Here is a 20941-nt window from a genome sequence, read left to right on the forward strand (position 1 = left end):
ACATGGACTGAGGCTGGTACTTGTGTGAAAACATCCTTATATTGACCATAAAGAAGGGGCACCACATACAATTAATATTTCCTGGAAGAGTTCAAGAAGCAGATGGGTTTATATCCCCACTCATCATTTGGCTGATTGGCTAAATTGACTTTACAAACAGCTGGGAATGTTTTATATCAATCTCCTTTACATTCTTTCTCTAGTGGCTCCCTTTTCCTTCTTGAATCAAATTTCCTCTTGCTTTACGAGGGCAGTTCCTAAACAACTTTGCTCTATGTACGTGCAGAGTGACTGACACTTGATAACATATTACCACATCCTTTGCTCTAGAATGAAGAAGAACTTCAAAAAGAGATGGCAGGTTGCAAAGGAGTTGCAATTTACTGATCTGCTAACTGCCTTGTCCTGACCACTCTGATCCAGCTACAGTGGATGCTTATTCAACCTCAGATTCTTCTACTTTGCATCCACAGTAGAATATCACTAGCCCTTGGAGGATGGCCCACAGATCCCAGCCTTTTTTTCTCAATATGCAGAGGACAAGATTTGCTGTATGGTAATGATTAATCGCTGTATTTACTACAGAAAGATACAGGAACCATAAACCTACTAGAAGAATTAGTCTGAATAGTGTACAAGACTGTGAGCAAGTAACATTTTAGACTTTCCTCCCTGCTCTGTCAGGTACAGCTGTGTCTCAGTATAACTTTGATTAATATATGAGATATAGATATATATAACTGATTTAATATATGTACTCTTCAAGCACAAATGAGGAAAACCAATTCTTTCTATTATTCAGAGTCTTTCTCAGATTGCTAAAGCAAACTGTGCAGATTATTCTCTTGTAAGATTTTGTAGTACCAGCATACATGTTTTAAGCTCTCTGTTTATTTTTCTCATCTTTCTAAGATAACTCTTCACTGCAAGCTCACTTGTCTGACATATTTGTATCCTCCACCCTTAAATATTGACAACAATGACTTAGGGGAGAACCTAAGGGCTACAGATTTAGAAATCATGATGCACTAAATGCATCTCGTATATCTTCTTAGGGCTAATTCATCTGCATGGAACATTAGGTTCACACTGTGTTAAAGCTCCTAGTTCCAGTTCACACGAAGCCAGCTTGAGAGTGCTTGTTACCATATGGAATATGATTACCATATAGATACTTTCAAGGTACTTTCACCTATACATCCCATAACAGAGAATTACAGAAACATGTTTTAGCCTAAAGACATGGTGAATTTACAATTCATTTTGACTGCTTTTGTCCAAATAAGTTTCTTATGAAGCTGATGACATTTTTTTTCTCTCCCTGTTGAAATCTGCATACGAAAGCTGATTAAAATCCATCAGGGTTCCCAAGAATACATCCATTTTAGGGCCTAGCACTGTTACAGGCAAATATGCTTAGGCAAGTTAAAAAACATCTGCATTTTAGTTTCTTTTATAATGAAAGGGATTTGCCATCTTAAAAGTTGGTAGTTTGTAGTTTCAGAGCGATCTGAGATGCCCTGACAAAAAGCAATACTGCTTTAGTATTGCAAAGTGCTATGAAACCAGAACTTGACCTCCCACATGAATTCAGACTCACATTTAGAAGTGGTGGTTGAAAACTGCTAATTCTTTATTTCTTTAAGAATCAGATCTTAACTTTGCAATGCCTTCGTTTTCATCTGTATGCAAGATTTTAAAAATAGGACTGGTGTTTCCTTTAATTAGTATTTGATACAGTATTAATATTCCTATTTATCTTCTACATGCCATATGGATTAAATTCTCATTACTTTTGATCTTAATACTTTTAAAATATGTAAATCAGCAGACAGACACCCGCTTTAAAGCAGTGTTTGCACACCACATCTATTATTGCCTTGGGCAATAGAAAATATCTGCATTGCTAAAACTCCAGAATTGTGAGGAAATCTTGAAAAATCAGATATTAAACTGATCAATCTAGACAAATTATATAATGACCAAATAAACTGCAGCCTTTTACATTCAGATATATTTTAAAATGACATTAAAAGTGACCAAAGACCATTGCAGAACATGTACTTAAAATGGATCTAATAAGTTAATTTCTGAAAGAAGGACACTTTCACAGATTGAGCTAGTTCTAGATGCAATGCTTTAGAATGCTTTTTGAAAACAAACAAACAAACTTACCTTTAATCTCAGACATTAAAAACATAATGATTTGTTTTTATGTTTTTGGAAGATATTAATTCAAGTCTGTCTTTCCAACATTACAGTACATTGCTCATTAATAGGTTGCATGGGCATTTACTTCAGGTTTTCTGAATACTGTGGTTAAGTAGAGAGCAGAAATCTATGGGAATCAGTGAAACAAAGAACAGGTGAAGAAGATGCTTTGGACTGACATGTCTGATGACGACATGGGAAGCATTTATGTCTATGGATTCAAAAATGCTACTCAACAAGTTCATGGAGTAGTATTTATGAATGCACTATTCTGAAAGCAAAGGCTTATTCTAGGCATTTTATATTGGGTCTTCTTATAATATATAATAACAAACTAGTAGCAAGGCTTGCTAACTCTCCCTGCCTACATTATACTGCTGAACTGTATGTCCAAGAGTTTCCAGAAGAAATTAAGGAAGCTTCAAAAAACTGACTTTCACTCTGTGACTGGAAGGTCAAGAAAGGACACTTTGTAGCTGCAACCACATTCTGTGTGCAGTGCCTGCATGCAGTATCCATCCTCAACCTTCAAGCTCTGAAAAATCTGAATTGATTCAGAAATACCACAAGAAAATGAATGTTGTGGTAAAAAAAATAACAATAGTAATAAAAAACCACTGCTTCAGTATCAGAAAAGGCAGTTTCAGGGAAACTAGGTTGTGCTGGGTCCATTAGTCCCTCTGACTTTTTTTTCTGACCTCAAAAAAAAAAAAAAATTCCATGGGATCTTCTCCACTGTTTTAACTAAGCTGTGAACACAGGCCTGAAGCCCAGCACCCTCATGTATTTCTAGCCCCATGCTTTTATTTTGATTGTTCTAGGAATCTACAGGACTGAAATTTGGTGTTTGTCCAAATGTCATCTCAGCCAAAAGGGAAAGCCTTAAGTTTGATCATGAGGCCATGTTTGGCAAAGTTCATGCCAAGTGAAAATCTGAGCCTGAGCTCTTCAATCCTGTGGTGCGATGGCAGTGTAGATCATGACTCGACTGGGCCGCACCAAGCAGAAGGTCCATAGCTTGCTTCCAGAGAAGGCAGTGAAAATTTCTTGAGGAAAATAAATCAAAATTTGGCCCTTTCTCTGAATAGCAATTTAGTTTACAGCCTAGTCCAAATCGGCAAATTCTATGACCTATTTATTTCTTACTATTACTTGGATTAATAGAAGCCCTCAACTAGAAATATTGCTATTCTTTTACCAGAACAATTCATTCCATCTGGCAAGCTGCTCCAAGAATTGCTGTACTGTGTTGAGAAACCTTTCCAGCAAGGAGGTTTGCTGACATACATCTGCAGTACAGTTACATTTTCTAAGCCTTCTAACTGCAGACACAGCCTGTCTAGTTCTGTGCATGGCAGTTTCTCCAGTGAGAAGACTGCTAACTCTGCTGAACTACAGTAGGTCTCTCTTTTTTTTTTTTTTTAATTTTCCCAGATGTCCTCCTGTGTAATACTACGGTAAAAATACGTTTGTTTCACAGAAATGTGCAAGCTATAGTCATACCCATACACCAGAAAGAAGACACATCAGTATCCTTGAACTTCCAGAAACCTGACAAGCACTGCAAATATTATTCTGAAATTTCTATGCAACTAAATTATTTTCTCAAAGTTATTTGCAAAAGCATCATTAGTAGAGCATTACTTATCCAAATATCAACTGTACATCCATAATTGTGTTTAGAATAACTAGCTGACAGAATATCTTACATGGTATTTAAATTTCTCTTTTAAGTGTCTTAATGAAACTGTAGAGGACAATGCAGCAGTTAGTTATTACTTCTTGAATTCCTTCTGTACTTCTATCACAATTACTGCTCATTACTGTTTCACAACATAGATAATATAAACTCTTTGTCTTGAACACAAAACATCACATAGAAAAGACCATTCCCAGTTAGCAGTTGCCTATGCTATTCAACACAATTTACCTTCCAAGTCGTACTTTAAGCTTCTAATTCTAAGCAGTCATTTAGAATCCATACATCCATCTCTTTCACAGTGAATGGTCTTATTTAGGCAGTGGGTGCTATGAACTTTCAACAAGAAATGTGTGTAACAACCACTGCACCCTGAAGGATTGGGCCCCTCATCATCAGCCTGTGACTGCTGCACTTGTTATATTCAGAAGGAGGAGATGCTGCAAACAAGTCTGTGTTAATAAATCAAGGATCTCTTGGCTACTGAACTCACAGCTCTGTTCTCTAGTTAGTTCACAAGTATTTCATATCAAAGGGATGCAAATGTGAAGGTTTAGAAATAAAGGAATAGCTTTTGAATATGAGGCTAAATAAAAATCCTGACAAGCAATACTATTAATAATCTGTATCACTTTTATCCAGTGAAACTTTCTGAAAGTTAAGCACTATGCTCCGCAGTAAGACTCAATGTTCACTGTCACCTCTGCTCCAGTAAGGGGACTTACTCAGTTCAGTGACACAGCACCTACAGAAACTACATCAGAGTGCTTTATGAAAGTGATCCCATTAAAATGTATTCATTCAGCTATTACAAGTAAAACTTTGCCTTCCATTTTTTTCATCACCAGGATCTGGGAAACTCCTGCCTCCCTCCTTGCAACGCCAGGACACGTGGCACATGCACATGAAAATAATCTTGGATTTTCCTATTAGAGACAGCTCTGAAAGCACCTTTACAGCTGCCATCTGAGCTCTGCTGGCTTCGTATCATGGCGGAGTCATGCCGAACAGCTGCATGGGTTATAACTCATTCCAGACTCCTGTGGCTGGACAGTTCTGGTAAGAGCTGAGGACAACCACCTCCTCATCTCCCCTGTGATGCTACCTATCCACAGGGAATTAGACGGGGTACTGTGGTAGAAGACAGGCTACCTTAATGACCCACGCAAGAGAAAGAGCAGTTCTCAGAAACTCACCTTTCTGACCTGGCACCACAGACCACACATTCACATGAGAATGTGGCACAATCAGAATATCAAATTAGTAAAGTCTATTGTTTTCAAACAGCAGAGCTGTTTTAGATTAGTGATGGCCTTCTTCCTGTGTCCCAGTAAAAAGAGGGCCTTGTTTCAGTTCTAGATCACTCCTGGCAAGTGGGCTGGGAACATGCAAAACACAATGTACACCAGCTTCCAGCACACTGCTGCCTTCCTGCTCCGAGCTCTGTCACCCACTTACATGAAACAGGCCTAGGCCCATCCCACCAAAACTTGTTTTGCTCAGTTTGTTTTTGTCTCAAAGGGTCCTTCAGGGGAAAGAATCTGGTCAAAAATCCAGCCACATTTATTCAAATTGTTTATAAAGAACACACTTGGTGCTCCAATCTGTGGGAGCAATATTTTTAAATGTTTGTGTTTTTTGTTTCTGATTTGTTGTTCTTACTCAATGTTCTGATGTTGGTATGAACAAAACCAAACAAAAACCCAAGCATTAGTTTAACTAATGTAAACCAGATACAATGGGCTAGATTCACACACCAGCCATGCTTATTCATGGTGTAGCATGAGGATACATGATGAAGTTAAGCATAATGGGCCTGATTTACAGTTACCCTGAAGTCTCTTCAGAGAGTACTCCAAGCACAGGAGGCATGTGTCCTGTGTGCCACCTCCATGTCTTTGCACTGACTCATCCCAGGATAGGAAGCATGCTAAAGCAAGGCAGTACAAACCTGAACCAAAGTCATTAGGGTAAAAGGCTGCAGTATGTGCAAAAAGAAGTCTCTTTTCTCCTGAATCCTCTCCTTTTTCCCAGTTTCAGCTATTGAAAGCCATCTCAAGCATTTAGCTTAGTAGCCAGGCTCCTATGGCAAATTTTGAAAATCTCACCTGGCATGAATGGTTGTTTAGGAAGTTACTGAATAGTTTGGACTCTGTAGCTCTTTTTTCCCTCAGAAAAGGGCTTTTGGAAACTCCTAATAATCTGATCCAAAGTTCTACTGAAAACTCATACAGCAATGTTTATTTATTGCATTGCTGGTAATGAAAGCAAAATAACATTCCTTCAGTCAAATCAAATCTGCATCTCTTGACTCTTTAGCTCAAATGCAGTATTTCCATGTTAGAGAACATCTCTTGACTTCCTGTAACTCTGTTTTAAGCCCTCTCATGGCTCCTTTAAGCATGTTTTTCTGTGTGGTTGTTGCCTCAAAGAGCAAGAGTGTGAGCCTTTGCACACCTTCAGAGGACTGTAGGGAGCACATGTGAGGGAGGAACTAATTTTTCTGTCTGAAATAAATGGAACTGCCAATCCAAGATAGTCAATAGTATTCTTATTGCTGACATTGATTTCTTTGGAGAAATTATTTGACAATATCAAGGGGATACCATGTCATTTAACTTTTTTTTTTTTCTTTTAAACCAGGACATAAGCAACAACACAAGACAATGCTTTCCCCCAAAGTCTTATCATATTACTACATAACTTCAGCAGAGATCAAACTGGGAGACCCTTCCTTCCTTCCTTCCTTCATTCCTTCCTCCCTCCCTCCCTTCTTTCCTTCCTTCCTTCCTTCTCTCCCTCCTTCCTTCCTTCCTTTCTTTCTTAATAGCAACAGGGAATAAAACCACTGAGCTTGCAATGGCCTGGATCTTGAGAACCCACTAATAAAGCCTGACCTTAAATACTGATTTGAATTTGTCTGCCAACTTGAAGGGTAAGTTGTGCCTTAATTCTCTGAAGCAACCATCAGTTCAGCTGAAAGTTGTTAAAGAATCATGCCCAAAAGCAAGGCACATCTTGTTCTGTTTCAGATGACCCTGCATAGTCATAGGAGTTAAAGGAAAAGTAACTAGCCACCACAAGAAGCTCTAGAAGAATGTGAACTTAGAATTCTTGCCAAAATCTGGAATAGTAGATAAGATTCAAAACAGCCCTAGGTTAATGAATTCAAATTGAACTCTAAAGACCCTAATCTCTTGCTTAGGTCCAACCTTGAATAAAGAGACAGATGGAAACAGATGAAAAAACCCATAATGTTAGAAGGTAAAATGGTGCAAAAAAATTGAACAATATTTCAAAGACAAAAACTGCCTGAAAGCTAAGTTTGACTCATTTAAAATCAAACTGTTCAGCTCATGCTCCCAATGACTCCTCATTTAATCCACAAAGAAAATTATGGCATATTTCAATCCAATATGAATCAGCAGCGTAATAGTGATTTATTTAGATCCTGCTGAGATCATCACCATTTTTAGAAATATGCCTGCCAAAAAGTAGAAGGCGTTACAGTTGTATGACTGCACTGAATGGGACAGTGAAGTACAGAATGCAAGACTGTAAGTGCTGGAGGTCCAGTGGGAGTAATCTCAGTTTTCCCTCTCCCAGTTAATTTTTGGAATGTTGTTCTAAAGTTGAGCGAATTGCTTAACAAACTGCTATCGAGCCTTGTATTTTATTTTGTCTGTTCACTTGTTGTGACGTTATGGACACACTTTACTATTTTTGTTTGTTTTGTTTTGGATTGCCTCCAAAATTCATAAATAATTATAATAAAAGAAAAGTTTCTCTGAAGGAAAGGTTGCACTACACAAGGGAAAATTTCCCTTGTTCCACCAGGTCTGTTCCTTATCTTCCAGGAGTTCAGAGCAATTATGGCTCTACCCTTTCAAAGGCACACGCTTCCTAAGCATAAAGAAAAACCACGTTGCAATAGTGATGCAAAATGTTGCAAACTAACAAGGCATTAGTATGGGTACTTCAGCAAAGGAAATAGTTTAATAAGTATTGATAATCCTTCAAAAACTTTTTGCCTTTCAAGACAGCATGAAATTTACCTCTCCTTCAGTAACAAAGTGATGTACTCCTTTCAAATACCCTAATAACAAAATTAAACCTTCCCCTGAAAAACTTCAGCATGCATATGAGAAAAGCAATGCTAAAGAAAACAGCAGTATACTTCACTGCTGTGGTTACTGAGTGTTCTGTCATTATTGAAACTAAATGCTTTTTTTTTTTTTGCCCATCATTTTTTCTCATTTCATCTTCCTCTTTCTTCTTTCTCTGCCCTGGCTCTCTACATAGGTTTCCTGCTCTGGTGGTGTATTCCTTCCATTCCACTTTTGGCTTGCTTTCTGTTCACATTGTCTGTCTATATGCCTCTCAGCTTTGACCAGTGTCTTCTGCCCTACCGATGGACCACTTCTCCAGGAAGATGTTTTATTTTTTTTTCTATTACTTTTTTTTTTTTTTAAACAAACAAACAAGAATCTAAGCCAAAAAAGTCAACTGCCCATCCTTGCCAATCACACCACAAAACACTGCAATTCTACAAATAACAGCAGAATTTAAGCTGCAGAATGACTGATACTCATTGTTTTTCTGACTGTGCTTGTTTATTTTGTGGATGGTAAAAGGCGATTGAGTTCTGTGAATTAACTGTGGCTTTCTTCAACTTGTGTCATGACCAGCTTGTGCTCTTGTGCTGTACGGCACTACTACATAGGCAATCTTTGAATTAAAACGTGAGGCTGTAGGTTGCCTATGATAATGAAGCATAATAATGAAAATCCTGCTTGATTCTCAAGGCTGTGAAACATCTCTGCTTTTGGCTGTCTCTGTTGACTGTTTGTTCCTACCAGTGAATGTTTCAAAACAGAGTACAGTTTGCAAGCTACTGTCTGTCCATGTCAAATTTCATTTTTCTAACATAGTTAAGTTCCCTTATGCATGAAGGTGAGGAACTCACCCTTCTCGGGACCTAAATCAATGATCAAAAGGCACAAAGAATGATCCTTAATACAGTAGACAGAAAACTGATATTTACTATAGACTCCTAACAGCTGTTCTGAATACCACTGGCAGGGCCAGATCCTTAAGAGGTTATAAGTGGCAGTACTTCCAATTTATCAGTTTCTTGTGAATGAAAGATTAATTGTAAGCACATGGAGAACAACAGATGAAAGGAATTGATATCACTTGTCTCTAAGTCTGATGAGCAAAACATGAGAGGTGGGCCCAAGCTGGAATCTTCTATCTGCGCCCCTCTGGGACACCGGATGCAGATCTGAACTTCTCTAAAAACAAATCATCAACATAAAGATATTTGTTATATAAATATCTCTTTTATGTATTTTTAACTACAGCGGCTGGTTGTTTTGAAACGTTAGTACTACACCCATGTGAGCTGCTACTCAGATTAGTTCACAGGACTTTTTTCATGGAGCTGCAGCAAATTTTTTCCTCCCTGCAAAAACACCTTTCAGAACCCACACACCGAATGTTATTCATTTGATTGTCATGCTCTTTATCATAACTAAGAATATGCAGTAAAGAACAGCATTAAAAGAATATAGAGAAAACAACTGCACCACCTTGCTGGAGGGCATTTTTGGTGTTTGGAAATCCTAAACTAAAGACTAAAGAACTAAAGAAAGAGGCTGGAACTATACAGTAATTTTTTCCTCATTTTGAATGTGACTTGTATGTGTGCACATGAGGTAAACATAAGCACAGTAGTGAAAGGCGTCCCAAGAACAGCACTACTCTCACAAAGCCATGGCCAGAGAACTGAAGATATGCTTCATAGCCTATAGAGAGAACTAGCTCAAGATGAAGGTAAAGGACTGATATAGCAATCCAACCTAAATGTTAGGCAATCACACATTCTCTGTTTGTTTCCTTACAAAATGTGTCAGATGGGAAATGTGTAAGATGACAGGGTCTTTCACCAGCTCTCATGATGCTGTTCAGCTGTTCACAACTGTTTCCTCCACCCTCCTCTATAGACTTGGCCCAGCCAGGAGGCCAAACTAACACAGCAAGCAAGAGGCTACTTTTTGATTATATAGTGTTTCCCACCTTTTCACAGTGCTCATTGCTTATGCTTGTGCTTCTACGAGAGATACTCTGTGCCAAACAGAACAAACCATAGAGACAAAGAATTGGTCCTATGAAGTTTTTAGTAAGATAAATAATAGAATTATTAAACCATTCTTGGAAGTTATTATAAAATCTTATTGCCTGTCTGATTGCATGTAAGAAAGCAGCTTCTCCTTCCCATATTGGCAACAATAACAATTCCTCCTGTGGTATTCTTATCTTCCCTTAGGGGACAGGCACTACAAGCAGGAAAGGTGGGAGTGTGGCCTTTAATTTCTGGTGAACTGCCAATGTCAGCCAACGCGTGAGCACAACTGGCTCTCAGTAATTCTCTCCATATGCAAGAAAGATCCTTAAGAAAGATTATCCTTGCCTGGGGACAGAAATGATCTCCACAAGCCAGTAATTACTATTAGAAGCTAGTATTTGCTTTTGCTATATTCAACTTAATCATTATAATCAACTGAGATTATTCTTGAGAGAACTGAAATGTAAAACACTTAATGAAGGAGAGTAAAGGAACACAATCGTTGTCATGAGCAGAGCTGAGTGATTCAGAAAGAATGAATACATTATCTAAGATAATTTCTTTCCACCCAAATACTTCGCCACCACTCCATCATTTACAGAATGGAAAACCTACTGATCAAAACGTATTTGTGAATAACTTGTATCTCTAGATGTTCACGTGTCATTGCAAATATTTTGTCCTAAGTATCTATACTTTACTTATCAGAGGCATAATTTTTTTCATTTGCATTGATCAGCCATACAGATTATATACTATGGTTTCTATTAATCTCTGTGTGATTTTCAGTAGTGAATCACAATCTACAATTCTACTATTAGGATAATTATGCAAATTAGAAAACAGAAAGAATTTGAACACATACAAAGTATTTAAGATTTTGAAATCACATTTTTTTCCAGAAATAAAGTTGTTACAGTGCTTACAGAAGTATCTCATACTTAATGTACCATTCTGTCACCTTCACATTAATTATGCTACCAATTTTACCACTGCATTTTCTCTCAGTAGTATCCATGGAGAAACATAAAGATGTAAGCAACTCCAGAACACATACAGCATACAAGATACAATGAAGACCTGAACTCTATCTATTACTATTTACCTGTGGAGGATTCAGAATAGCCAATTCTACGCTCAAATAACAGCAAATAACCAGAAACAATTTGGTAGCTTACAGCTAGCAGAAGACATTTTTATCTCTATCACAGTTAATGATGAACTGTCTTAACCTTTCTTTTCTTACAAAACAATCTGAAATAAAAACATTGCCCAAAATTTTCTGGTGTTGGGAAAAAAAATTAAGCAGTATCTGAATTGTCTTTTTCTTTGCAAAACACAGCAAATACCAAACACAAAGTATTATCAATTGTGGTTAAATAATCTCAGAGATAAAGCAACTATACTGAGAAGACACAATACAATTTTCATACTGCAATTCAATACTTTACAGAACCATTAAGAAATGGGAGAGCAATGAATTGGGAACCACGCAATTTCCCTGACAGTCTGAAACATGCTGCTGCTTCAGAGCATGAGCAGTGGTGGCTAACAAATATAAATAAAGCTGCTAGAGAACTCTTAGAGAAACTTCAAGTATTAATAAGAGATCAGTGAGGTATTACATGATAAAAAGTTTAACTACCTACAAAGGAACGGCAAAAAGGAGTTCTCTGCTAAACCTGTACATCATGAAGAGAAAACGAACACAGATACAGCAGGTGAAATGCAGCTTGGGTCAGAAAGATATCCCTGGACATCATGTGCTAAGGGAAGAAACAGAACTCCTTCTAAAACCTGTTTCTGTGGCACAGTGTTATTATGTCTATTATTTGACTTTATTAAATTGATCATACTTCTTTTTTTCTTTTAATAAGAAATACACATTATCTTTTTATTGAAATGCAGCTAACATGAGCTGAATTTCAGCATATTGTAGAACAAGCAGTGAGTCCAGCTGTCTATAACTTTTTATACATGCAGTTTACCCATGCAGTTAACATGCATTTTATTTTATCTCTCACCTTTGATACTAATCAGTCATGACTGCAGGTCAAATCCTTTTGCATCGGAAGCAATCACAATAACCAATCCAGAAGTAAACCAGTCTATAATGAAATTCACTGCCTAGGGCTAAACACAGAGCTAACATGTGTTTAACAAATCAAAGCTTGTATTTATCACTTGTCACTGTTTGTGTCTTTGTCTATTGGAGGGGAAAAAAAAAACAATTAAGAAGCTGAACAGTAAAGAAAAACATAAGAACAGCATAATTTATTTTCAGATTTGTCGGTCTTAGGAAGAATGTAGCTTGCAAATCATGCCATCACAGAGTAGCAAAAGGTTTAACAAAGCATCTGTGAGTGAACCAGTTCAGAATACAAAAGTCATCAGTACAAATCACAGCTGAAAACTTTACATAAGACAGAGAGAAGTTCAACAGACGTCATTTATGTTTTGGAGTCAGATTTTCTGAATCCACACTGGAACTACACATGGAAGGACTGAAATACTGCAACAGAGGTACTGTGATTCTCACCTCGATGGCCCATGAAGCTAACTGGCACCTACCCAGTACAGATCCAGAAAAATAAATATTGGGCTCTCCAAGGGATGGGCAGCTGAAGCCTCCCTACAGCCCCCCTGAAGCCTCTTGCAGGGTTCTACCACATACAATCCAGTGCACAGTGATAGCTTTACTTGCACCAAGAAAATCCATCTGCATAAATAGTCTCACAACTCAAGGTGTTCTTCATTTCTTATAATGACAGAAACAATGATTTCTTGAGATACAGTTTTATTTTCAGTTTATTTTCTCAAGAGACATCCTAAAAAAGTATATTTTCCTTCATATGATTTCTATGTATATGATTTCTTGAAGACAAAAATGAATGATTTGTAAACGTGATTTCTGTTTACTATGCTCAAAGCCCAGTATAGATCACACAACTGAAGAGGTCAGTAAAGTGGTGATACTTGATCACTAAAGGAAAAAAGGAAAAGAAGCTACTTTTTCTCCTGCTTGTGCCCAGTCAGACTTTGATTCAAAAGAAGCAGACACTGCTGTGGGAGGATCCTTTCCATGGAAATTCATTACACAACGTATTTCATTAGCAACATTTCTGACCTAAGATTCAACTCGTCTGCAGTGTGGTACGTAACAGGAGAATACTGTGGAAATCTCACAGCCCTTGTACATAGCTCCAGCAATTTCAGTGCCACTAGATCATACTCTGTAATGCTACTCTGGCTTCTTCAGTGTTTCCTGTTAAGGTTCAGACTGCCCTATGATCTTGTTATTCTATTTACTAAAAGTATGACCGACTCAAACCTGACCAACTCAAAACAAACAAACAAACAAAACCAACCAACAAACAAAACCCCTCAAACTTAAAAAAGCCCTAATCCCCAAAAAACCTCTGAATTCTAGATATGTAGGGAATTTTTCATGTCAGGTTTATTAAACTAAGAGACCCAGTTTCATTTACAATTATAACTTTACTGGCTACAGTCAAGCTTTTCATGATTTACATTCCTTCGATGTAAAATTAGTCTCAGCGGGGGGCTTAAAAATGATGAAATGAAACTCCTGATTATATGACCAAAAATAATTCTAAATAGATTATAAACTGTTTAATTTAAAATCCTGAATGATAGGATTCTGAAATTAATGGCATCTTTGTGTCAGTACCACCTATCTGCCAATGACAACTAGTGGAAAGCCTTGGCAACATGTCACACAATGCTATGGAACAGCAGTTTTGGTTTTCATGTAGATATGGAGGTTAGCTATAAAGAAAACAGATAGAAAGCTGAGTTGCACAGAGACCAACAGCTGAATGCTTTGGGTTGATCTCTCACTTGTGGCAAGTGGCTTCCTTGGTTCAAAACATCCATGTCTTGATACCCTATCTTGTGTGAGATACGTCCTGACCTTTATCATAATACCTATTAGAGTCATGCTAGGATAATGGCTTTCTGTGAGTTAAAGCATAAAAAGTGTTCCCACTACCAAATTACTAATGACTATTGCTTTGCCATTGCTGCCATCTTTTTTAAAACAATGCACAAATAGGAATTGCAGGAGATTACAGTTAAAATTACAATACAACATAAAATTACCATGTACAGTAGCATATATTCCCTGTATTTAAGAACATCTGATGTACAAATGAAAGACATGAAATCAAGGCTGTACTCTAGGGCTGAAACTGAGGCAGCCTAAAGAGTATTTTCAAAGAAAACTCTACTTTGGAGCAAAGACCTTTCACCTAAGTATAATTGCTGTGGCTTGGGTGAGATTTTTTAACTAATTTTTAGAATGTTCTGCCATAGCCACCAAAGAAAGACAATGCACATGTATCTATGATTGGTATATTTGTCTACTAAGATTATTTTGCCATTAAGACAAAATAATGAATACCTGAATCAATGTTTATATGTTAATGAATACTGTCACATAGTTTCCAGTAGATACAATTTTTAAAGTATGCAAATTTACAGTAATCAGCTGTGCAAATCTTTTTGCTCAGCACAAATATATTCTAAAGGCTTTCCAAAGAAATACATTTTCATTTGCCTTTTGAAATACCTCCTTCGACTTACTTTCAGATTTTAACATTACTCCCATTAGAAAGACAATATCCGAAATCAATGCAGTAGCAATGTTAAACAAGGTATTTGCAAAATGCTTAAACATCTTTTTAATTGGCTTCTTGACATTTGAGATCTCAAAGACATTGATTCAGGAAAGCATTTGTCTAAGTATCTTAAGATTACAGTTGAATTCTATGAAATTTACTATGCACATAAAGCGATTTTTCTGAAACAATTGCATCAGTACCTCTTATAAATGCAATTATGCAACTACTCACTCTAAGATTTTCTTATGCTTTTAAAGCATCTTACCAAGCATGAGGTAGGACATGGTACAACATGTTAGGGAAGAGGACTGCTGTAGTCAATCACAGCATGGATTCTGGTCTTAATCAGAAATAGCTAGCACAATTAAAATGACAGCTGTTTTCTAGCTGGATTAGAATCACAGAATTATAAAGGTTGGAAAAGACCTCTAATATTATCTAGCCCAACTGTCAAACAATAGCTAAGAGTATCTTAGCTGAGGCTATGTTATTTCCCAGTTTAAAACAATTAAACAATTTAAAACATTAGTCCTACCTGCAAGTAGAACTACTACGGAAGGTCTCATGACTTGTTTGAGACCAAGATCTTAAGCTTATCTTTTCATTATGCTTAATTGTACCCCCTTGTACTACTCTTTTCACAAGCTAAGTTTTGGCCTACAAATTGCTGAAGAATGCCTCGTAAGGTCATTTCAAACAACTCTGAGGTGACAGGCCTCTCAGTGCCCTTATACTTTGGACTCTGTTTGGGAGAATTCCTGTGCTTTCAGAAAAGAATTTGCACAATCAAGTAATCTACTTGCATTGGGAATCTGATCATGTCCAATAAATAACGACTGCGTTTTCTCACTGATGGCTCTGTCTGCCAGCAGAATAAATCAAGGTTTGTGTTTATACACAAAACGAAAAAACATACATTCTTAATTTAGACAAATTATTTTTAAGTAAGGAAAGGAAGAGTGGACTTTCAAAGAAAAAACAGAACACAACACCTTTGTCTATTACACAGATCCCTTCTGTCTCCTCAGAGTGATTTGCCTTTTAATCTTCACAGAAAAAGATATCAGATTAATGAGACAGAATAGGGGGTATTTTCGGAAAATGAAAGCTCAAACACCTAATGAACTCATTTTAAATTTCCTGTTTAGAGTGGTACATCTGTAAACATCACCTGTGTGGTAACAGATATAGAGTAACTTTTGGGGAATATTGTCTCCTTTGCCCACAATGCCCCTTACTGAACAGTGTACAGTATCGACTATGTTGGGCAACAGCCTTCATCCCTGTCCAGCACTAATGCATTTTGTTATATATTTGCTCTCCAACAAGTGCAACAAACAATGATTACCTTCCCATGTTTCTTCCAACCCAGCAGAGCTATATTCACCAAACTGCATTATGAGTACTCTACCAGAAGAGAGGAAAAAAAAAAAAAGAGCAACATGAAAAAAAAAAACCACCAACATTGCAAGGCAAACATTCAAAATGGGTCACTGATGAGTAGAAGTCCAGCTTGAAACAAGGCTGGATCCTAATTTCCATTAGTTTTCAGAATATGAAAGATAAAATCAAAGGGCATATTGCATATTCTGACTTTTACAACTACAGTGCAAGTTTCAATACCTCAGCTTCAAAATAGAGCAAGAGACACTGCAGACTGCATAATTCAGAACATCTCAGAACCCTGGCAAATTCCTCTGCCTCTCAAAGTTTCAGCACTGCAGCCAACAGCATGAGGAGCAAGGCACAAATTAAACATCATCAAGAAATATGTCCTTTTCTCCCATATGAGAATGTCCACGGTAAGAGACTCCAATGCTCTCACACATTTAAAATGCCTGTGTTAGCACTAAGAGTCATGTCATCCTCTGGTCAATGTAGAGATACTAATAGCTTTTTACAAACCTATTTCCTATTCATTTATGACAATCTCAGTCATATATACTTTCGAGCCAAAGTTACATTGGCGAGTTCCCCATGAATCACTTCTTTCTTATTTATCATTTCAAATATTCTCACTACTTATTTCTTCTAAGAGAATACCACAACTTGGCCTCTGGAAATTATTTCTCTCTGCAATATTTTGGTTCTTTCACTGCTACCTTTTTGTGGCTGGAATGACTCACTTCTGGCTCAATTATTAGTGTTGACTGGACCCTCCTCTCCATCCTAAAAACAAACAATAATAGGCAGAGTGTGTTGTTGGAATCCTTGGCTTTGTTGCTAGCCCTTCCTCACCACCCTGACAGAGCCAAGGGGAGATCCTGCGCAGCACTGAGCCAGCTCCTGGAGCACTGTACCACCACAGCACACACATGCACTTAAATTGCACTGCACAGTTTGGCCACAGTGTTCAGTTTTTCTGTGACCCAGTAGTAATCCTCTTGAAGTGAAAAAAATGCTGCCTATCCCCCACTTTGCATTTAATCCTACATATAAAGACTCCCTCCTTTAGCAAACAACAACACTGCTTCAAAACTATGCAAGAGACCAATGCAGAACCCTACCACATTCCTTTCTCTGTTTGTCTTTGTGTTCCAGGTTCATGGAACTACCACCACGATGACAGAAGAATTCATCATGAATGTGTAGCATAGCAGAGTGATGTTTCATTATGAAAAATCAGTCTCCACATTATTTGGACAACCTAGTTGTCAGCTTTCTGTTTTGTGAAATACAACTCATGCAGTATAGTCTCACATAAAACATGTGCATTGCATACACGTGTTCTTATTTCAAAAGTAATGTTTGATATTTGCTATTTCACTTGGTTTTCACAATAGGTTTAAAAATACTTTGTGCTTAAAAATATACCTTATACAATAAGACTAAATACAGATTGCACAGAGTGTGAAAGCACTGAATACCTGAACACAAGCTGTGCTTTTAAGAAGTTGTTATTATTCAGCAGGTTTACTTCTCTAACAGTCATTCATGGAAGCATGATTTATATGATCATTTGAGTATCTTCACGCTTTTCTGAGAAATTCCTTACACGCTTACTCTTTTACACATACATGTTTCTTAAATAGTTCAGAGTAATTTATCTCTTTTTCAATCAGTATCCTTCCCTGACTTCACACTCTCTGAAGTCTTTCTGAACTACTAGGCAATGGCTTGGAATCAGATGTTTGTGAGGCTGTAATTCTACCAGTTCTACTCTCTATAATTGTTTAATTTCAGATACGATGTCACTAATGTCAAGGAAACTAGTTGCACGGTAACGTACAATATCCATTGGCAGTAAAGATGACAGATTTGGGCCCTGACTGCTTTCCTCAAGAGGGTTTTGCTGCAATGAAGATATTTTTGTTTGATGGGTTTATTGTTTTAGATGTAATAGTTTAAGATACTAATGCACACATCCCCTGCAGTCCCACACTATGGATTCAAAATCCATATGGACTGAAATGCAGCAAGAAAGTGTAATGGATTTCTCAACATGCTGTATTTACATACCACTTTGTTTTTAGCATGGAAAACACATTATACCTGTGCAGAAGACTAAAAACATTGGCTTTATGTTATTTTGTATAACAGAAGGATCTCTAGATACGTACCTGTCTTCTTAACTTTACTTCGTAAATTGTTTAACTGAGCATTATAAAGTTTAAAGACATTAACTGCAGGATTAGGGCCCAAGTATTCAGATAAACATTTGTAGACCGACAAGATGAAAGGCATCCAATTAAATATACAAACAGAAACATTAATATACAACAGAAAATTATGAACAATTCATTTTCAGTAATAAGCTGGGAATTCATGTATTATCATTCTATTTTGGTGCTAGTCACAGGTATCACATTATCAGTCTGCTTCACCTTAAGTTGCAGAAGGTAATCTGTGATACAATACCAATTTCTGCATTCAGGAATTTGCAAAAACTAAATGATTACAATGACAGAGAAAAGTGTTTTGATAGGTATTGATTTCCTGGAATAAATGATAAATCGATTAAAACTCAGCAACTGCCATAATGCTTTATTTCAAGTTCTTAAACTATTACTGACCATGGCAATAATAACATATAAGCAAATAAAACAGAAATCAGATTGCATAGATTTTAGAATTATTGTAGAGGTTCCTGTGTTCCTGACTAAATCATGGTGAGTATAAACAAACATGTTGTCTTTCATTCTGCCAAACATGAGAGATTTCATACTGTCTTCCACTTGTGAAGCTGGAAGGCAAAGGAAAGCCAAAGCTCTTGAAAGGTCTATCAGGATTATTAACCATGTTTTCAATAGAAATTATTTTTCAAAAATCTCTACACCTGTAACTCAGGCACTTCAGAGTTTTTAAAAAATTCTGGTTTGAAAATATGTAGAAGAAAGTTAGTTGCTTTATATTTCCTGCCTTCCAGTGGATTGTTAATGAATACATAAAGCAAGTTACATGCTGACAATGTGCAGTTTATAAACAGTAAATAAACGATCACTGTTACTCTGTATTCCTTACCTCCTTTTTTAGGACATCTCAGGGGGCTTGACTGATGGTCTGCGATTGACTGAGATTGGCTAATTAATTGTGAATCACTCATTTTGCACGTATTTTTTACAGTAAAGGGAGAAGCAGCAATCTCATCCCAATCCTTCTGGAATAAAGAAAGCTGTTTTAGGCATTCAAGAAACATGCTGATTTCACTCTGCCATGATAACTTATAGCTGTGATCTCACAGAGAGCAACTTTGTATTTTTCACAACTCTTTGAGAAATGACTAATGCGAGATTAAAGTTACACAAGGTTCTTGTGGCTTTCAGCACCACTGACTTAGCATCCGTGTCACAAGCATTTGTTTACTTTTTCCATTTAACTTATTTATCCCCTTTCCTCATGCAGTTAAATCATAGCATGCACTGTATGCTGATTTCCTCTCATAGTTAATTTGTATCTTTAGAAAAAAGCTATAGGAAGGTATTAATCTGCTTAACATTTCTAAGTACATCATCCAAGGGATTTTGTTTTTTTAATCTTACATATGCTCAGCAGAGTTACTGGCAAAAACTGTACATTTTCTCCATTTCATCCTTTCAACATCAAATGGTAAGCAGCAAAAATTGGATCAGACTTCAAAGACTATGCTGTGCTCCAAGTCACAGAGCGACTCCTCCATTTCACATATTGAATTCGAGCAGGATATCAAAGTGCTACCAAAGAACCTCAGGTCCTTACTAAAAAAGAGGCTCTAACATCTGTAGAAAGTGAAGTGCACAGACAAATCACCTCAGGGAGCAGCTAGCATTTATTCTCAGCAGCAAATTTCCAGCCTTTTGATTCTCTTATTCGCTGTACCTCCCTGTCTTTCTACAGAACTAAAGTTCTTAGCGAGCAGGCTTTTGTCTCAAAGACTTCAAAACATCACTAACGGTTTCATGTTCGGATGGCGATGCCAAGCAGCCATGAACACACTGCAGAGCTGTGGACTCAGGAATTTGAAGTTACAATGCAATGCTATTTTAGAATACAAACTTAGCAGTACCTTTTTTGTTTGTTTGTCAAGAAAATCGGGCACCACAGGAGAAGACTGGTTACTTGTTTGCTGCCTAAAAGCAAGATAAAAAAAAAAAAAAAGGTGGTTTAAATATTGTATTTTCTTCATTCTCATAAAAGGCTTACTAGCATACACATTTTTGATGCTCTTCCCTCTTCCCCCTCCCCCAACCACTAAATATGCACATATGATCGATTCAGAGAAAACAGACCAGTCCCATTTCCTTTTGTAAGGAAGTGCATGTTATTAAACATGGTAACTGGCTACGAGCAATGAATTCGTCATTAAAATATAGTAGATATGTGCATACGTGTAAAGTGAGTTTATGAGAATTCTATGAGATTGAAGTAATTTGTTGAAATTAATTTTACAAGATTTAACATGAAACATTTTTTCCTCCAGAGGCTGGGAAGAGCTGTTTTTCACACAGAAATTCAAACTTGGGCACTCAGGAAATTTGACAAAGAGGGAAGAAGTGAGACACACGGCTTCGTGCTCCCCTAAAGCTGTTTGCATTAAGTAAGAGTTCTTACATTAACTTTGTCTGTACCTTTTATTATTTTACCATACAAATATTAAAGGTCAACTTCTGCTCTCATTAAAGCTAATTGAAGTATCATAAAATCTTTCTGTAGGCTCTATTGCTTGTTGGCAGGCCTTTGAAGTCAATGGATCTTCTCAATACTAAATTCCTCCCAGAAAAAAACTTTGCTCCAGAATCTTTAGTCATGCAAAACCAAAAAAAGATTCTACCAATTGCATTCAAC

General features: G+C 37.0%; 1 protein-coding gene across 11 annotated transcripts in view; it reads right to left on the reverse strand.

The window, feature by feature from the left end:
* Positions 1–20941, reverse strand: part of MYO3B (myosin IIIB) — a 211163-nt gene that overhangs the window by 38175 nt on the left and 152047 nt on the right. For 9 of the 11 annotated variants that reach the window (XR_005861643.2, XR_005861642.2, XM_040704167.2 and 6 more), the window contains 2 exons: positions 20163–20226; positions 19142–19277 (listed from right to left, as the gene is read on the reverse strand). Coding sequence is in view for 8 of the 11 variants with exons in the window: in XM_040704167.2 (XP_040560101.1) it covers positions 19142–19277; positions 20163–20226 (200 nt within the window). In the remaining 3 variants the exon portion in view is untranslated. Of the gene's footprint in view, positions 1–19141; positions 19278–20162; positions 20227–20941 lie in introns of those variants that run through there. The other 2 variants (XM_040704168.2, XR_005861644.2) reach the window with 2 other exon arrangements.

This window comes from Gallus gallus, chromosome 7, assembly GCF_016699485.2.
Source record: "Gallus gallus isolate bGalGal1 chromosome 7, bGalGal1.mat.broiler.GRCg7b, whole genome shotgun sequence".
In the NCBI taxonomy this organism is placed as follows: Eukaryota; Metazoa; Chordata; class Aves; order Galliformes; family Phasianidae; genus Gallus; species Gallus gallus.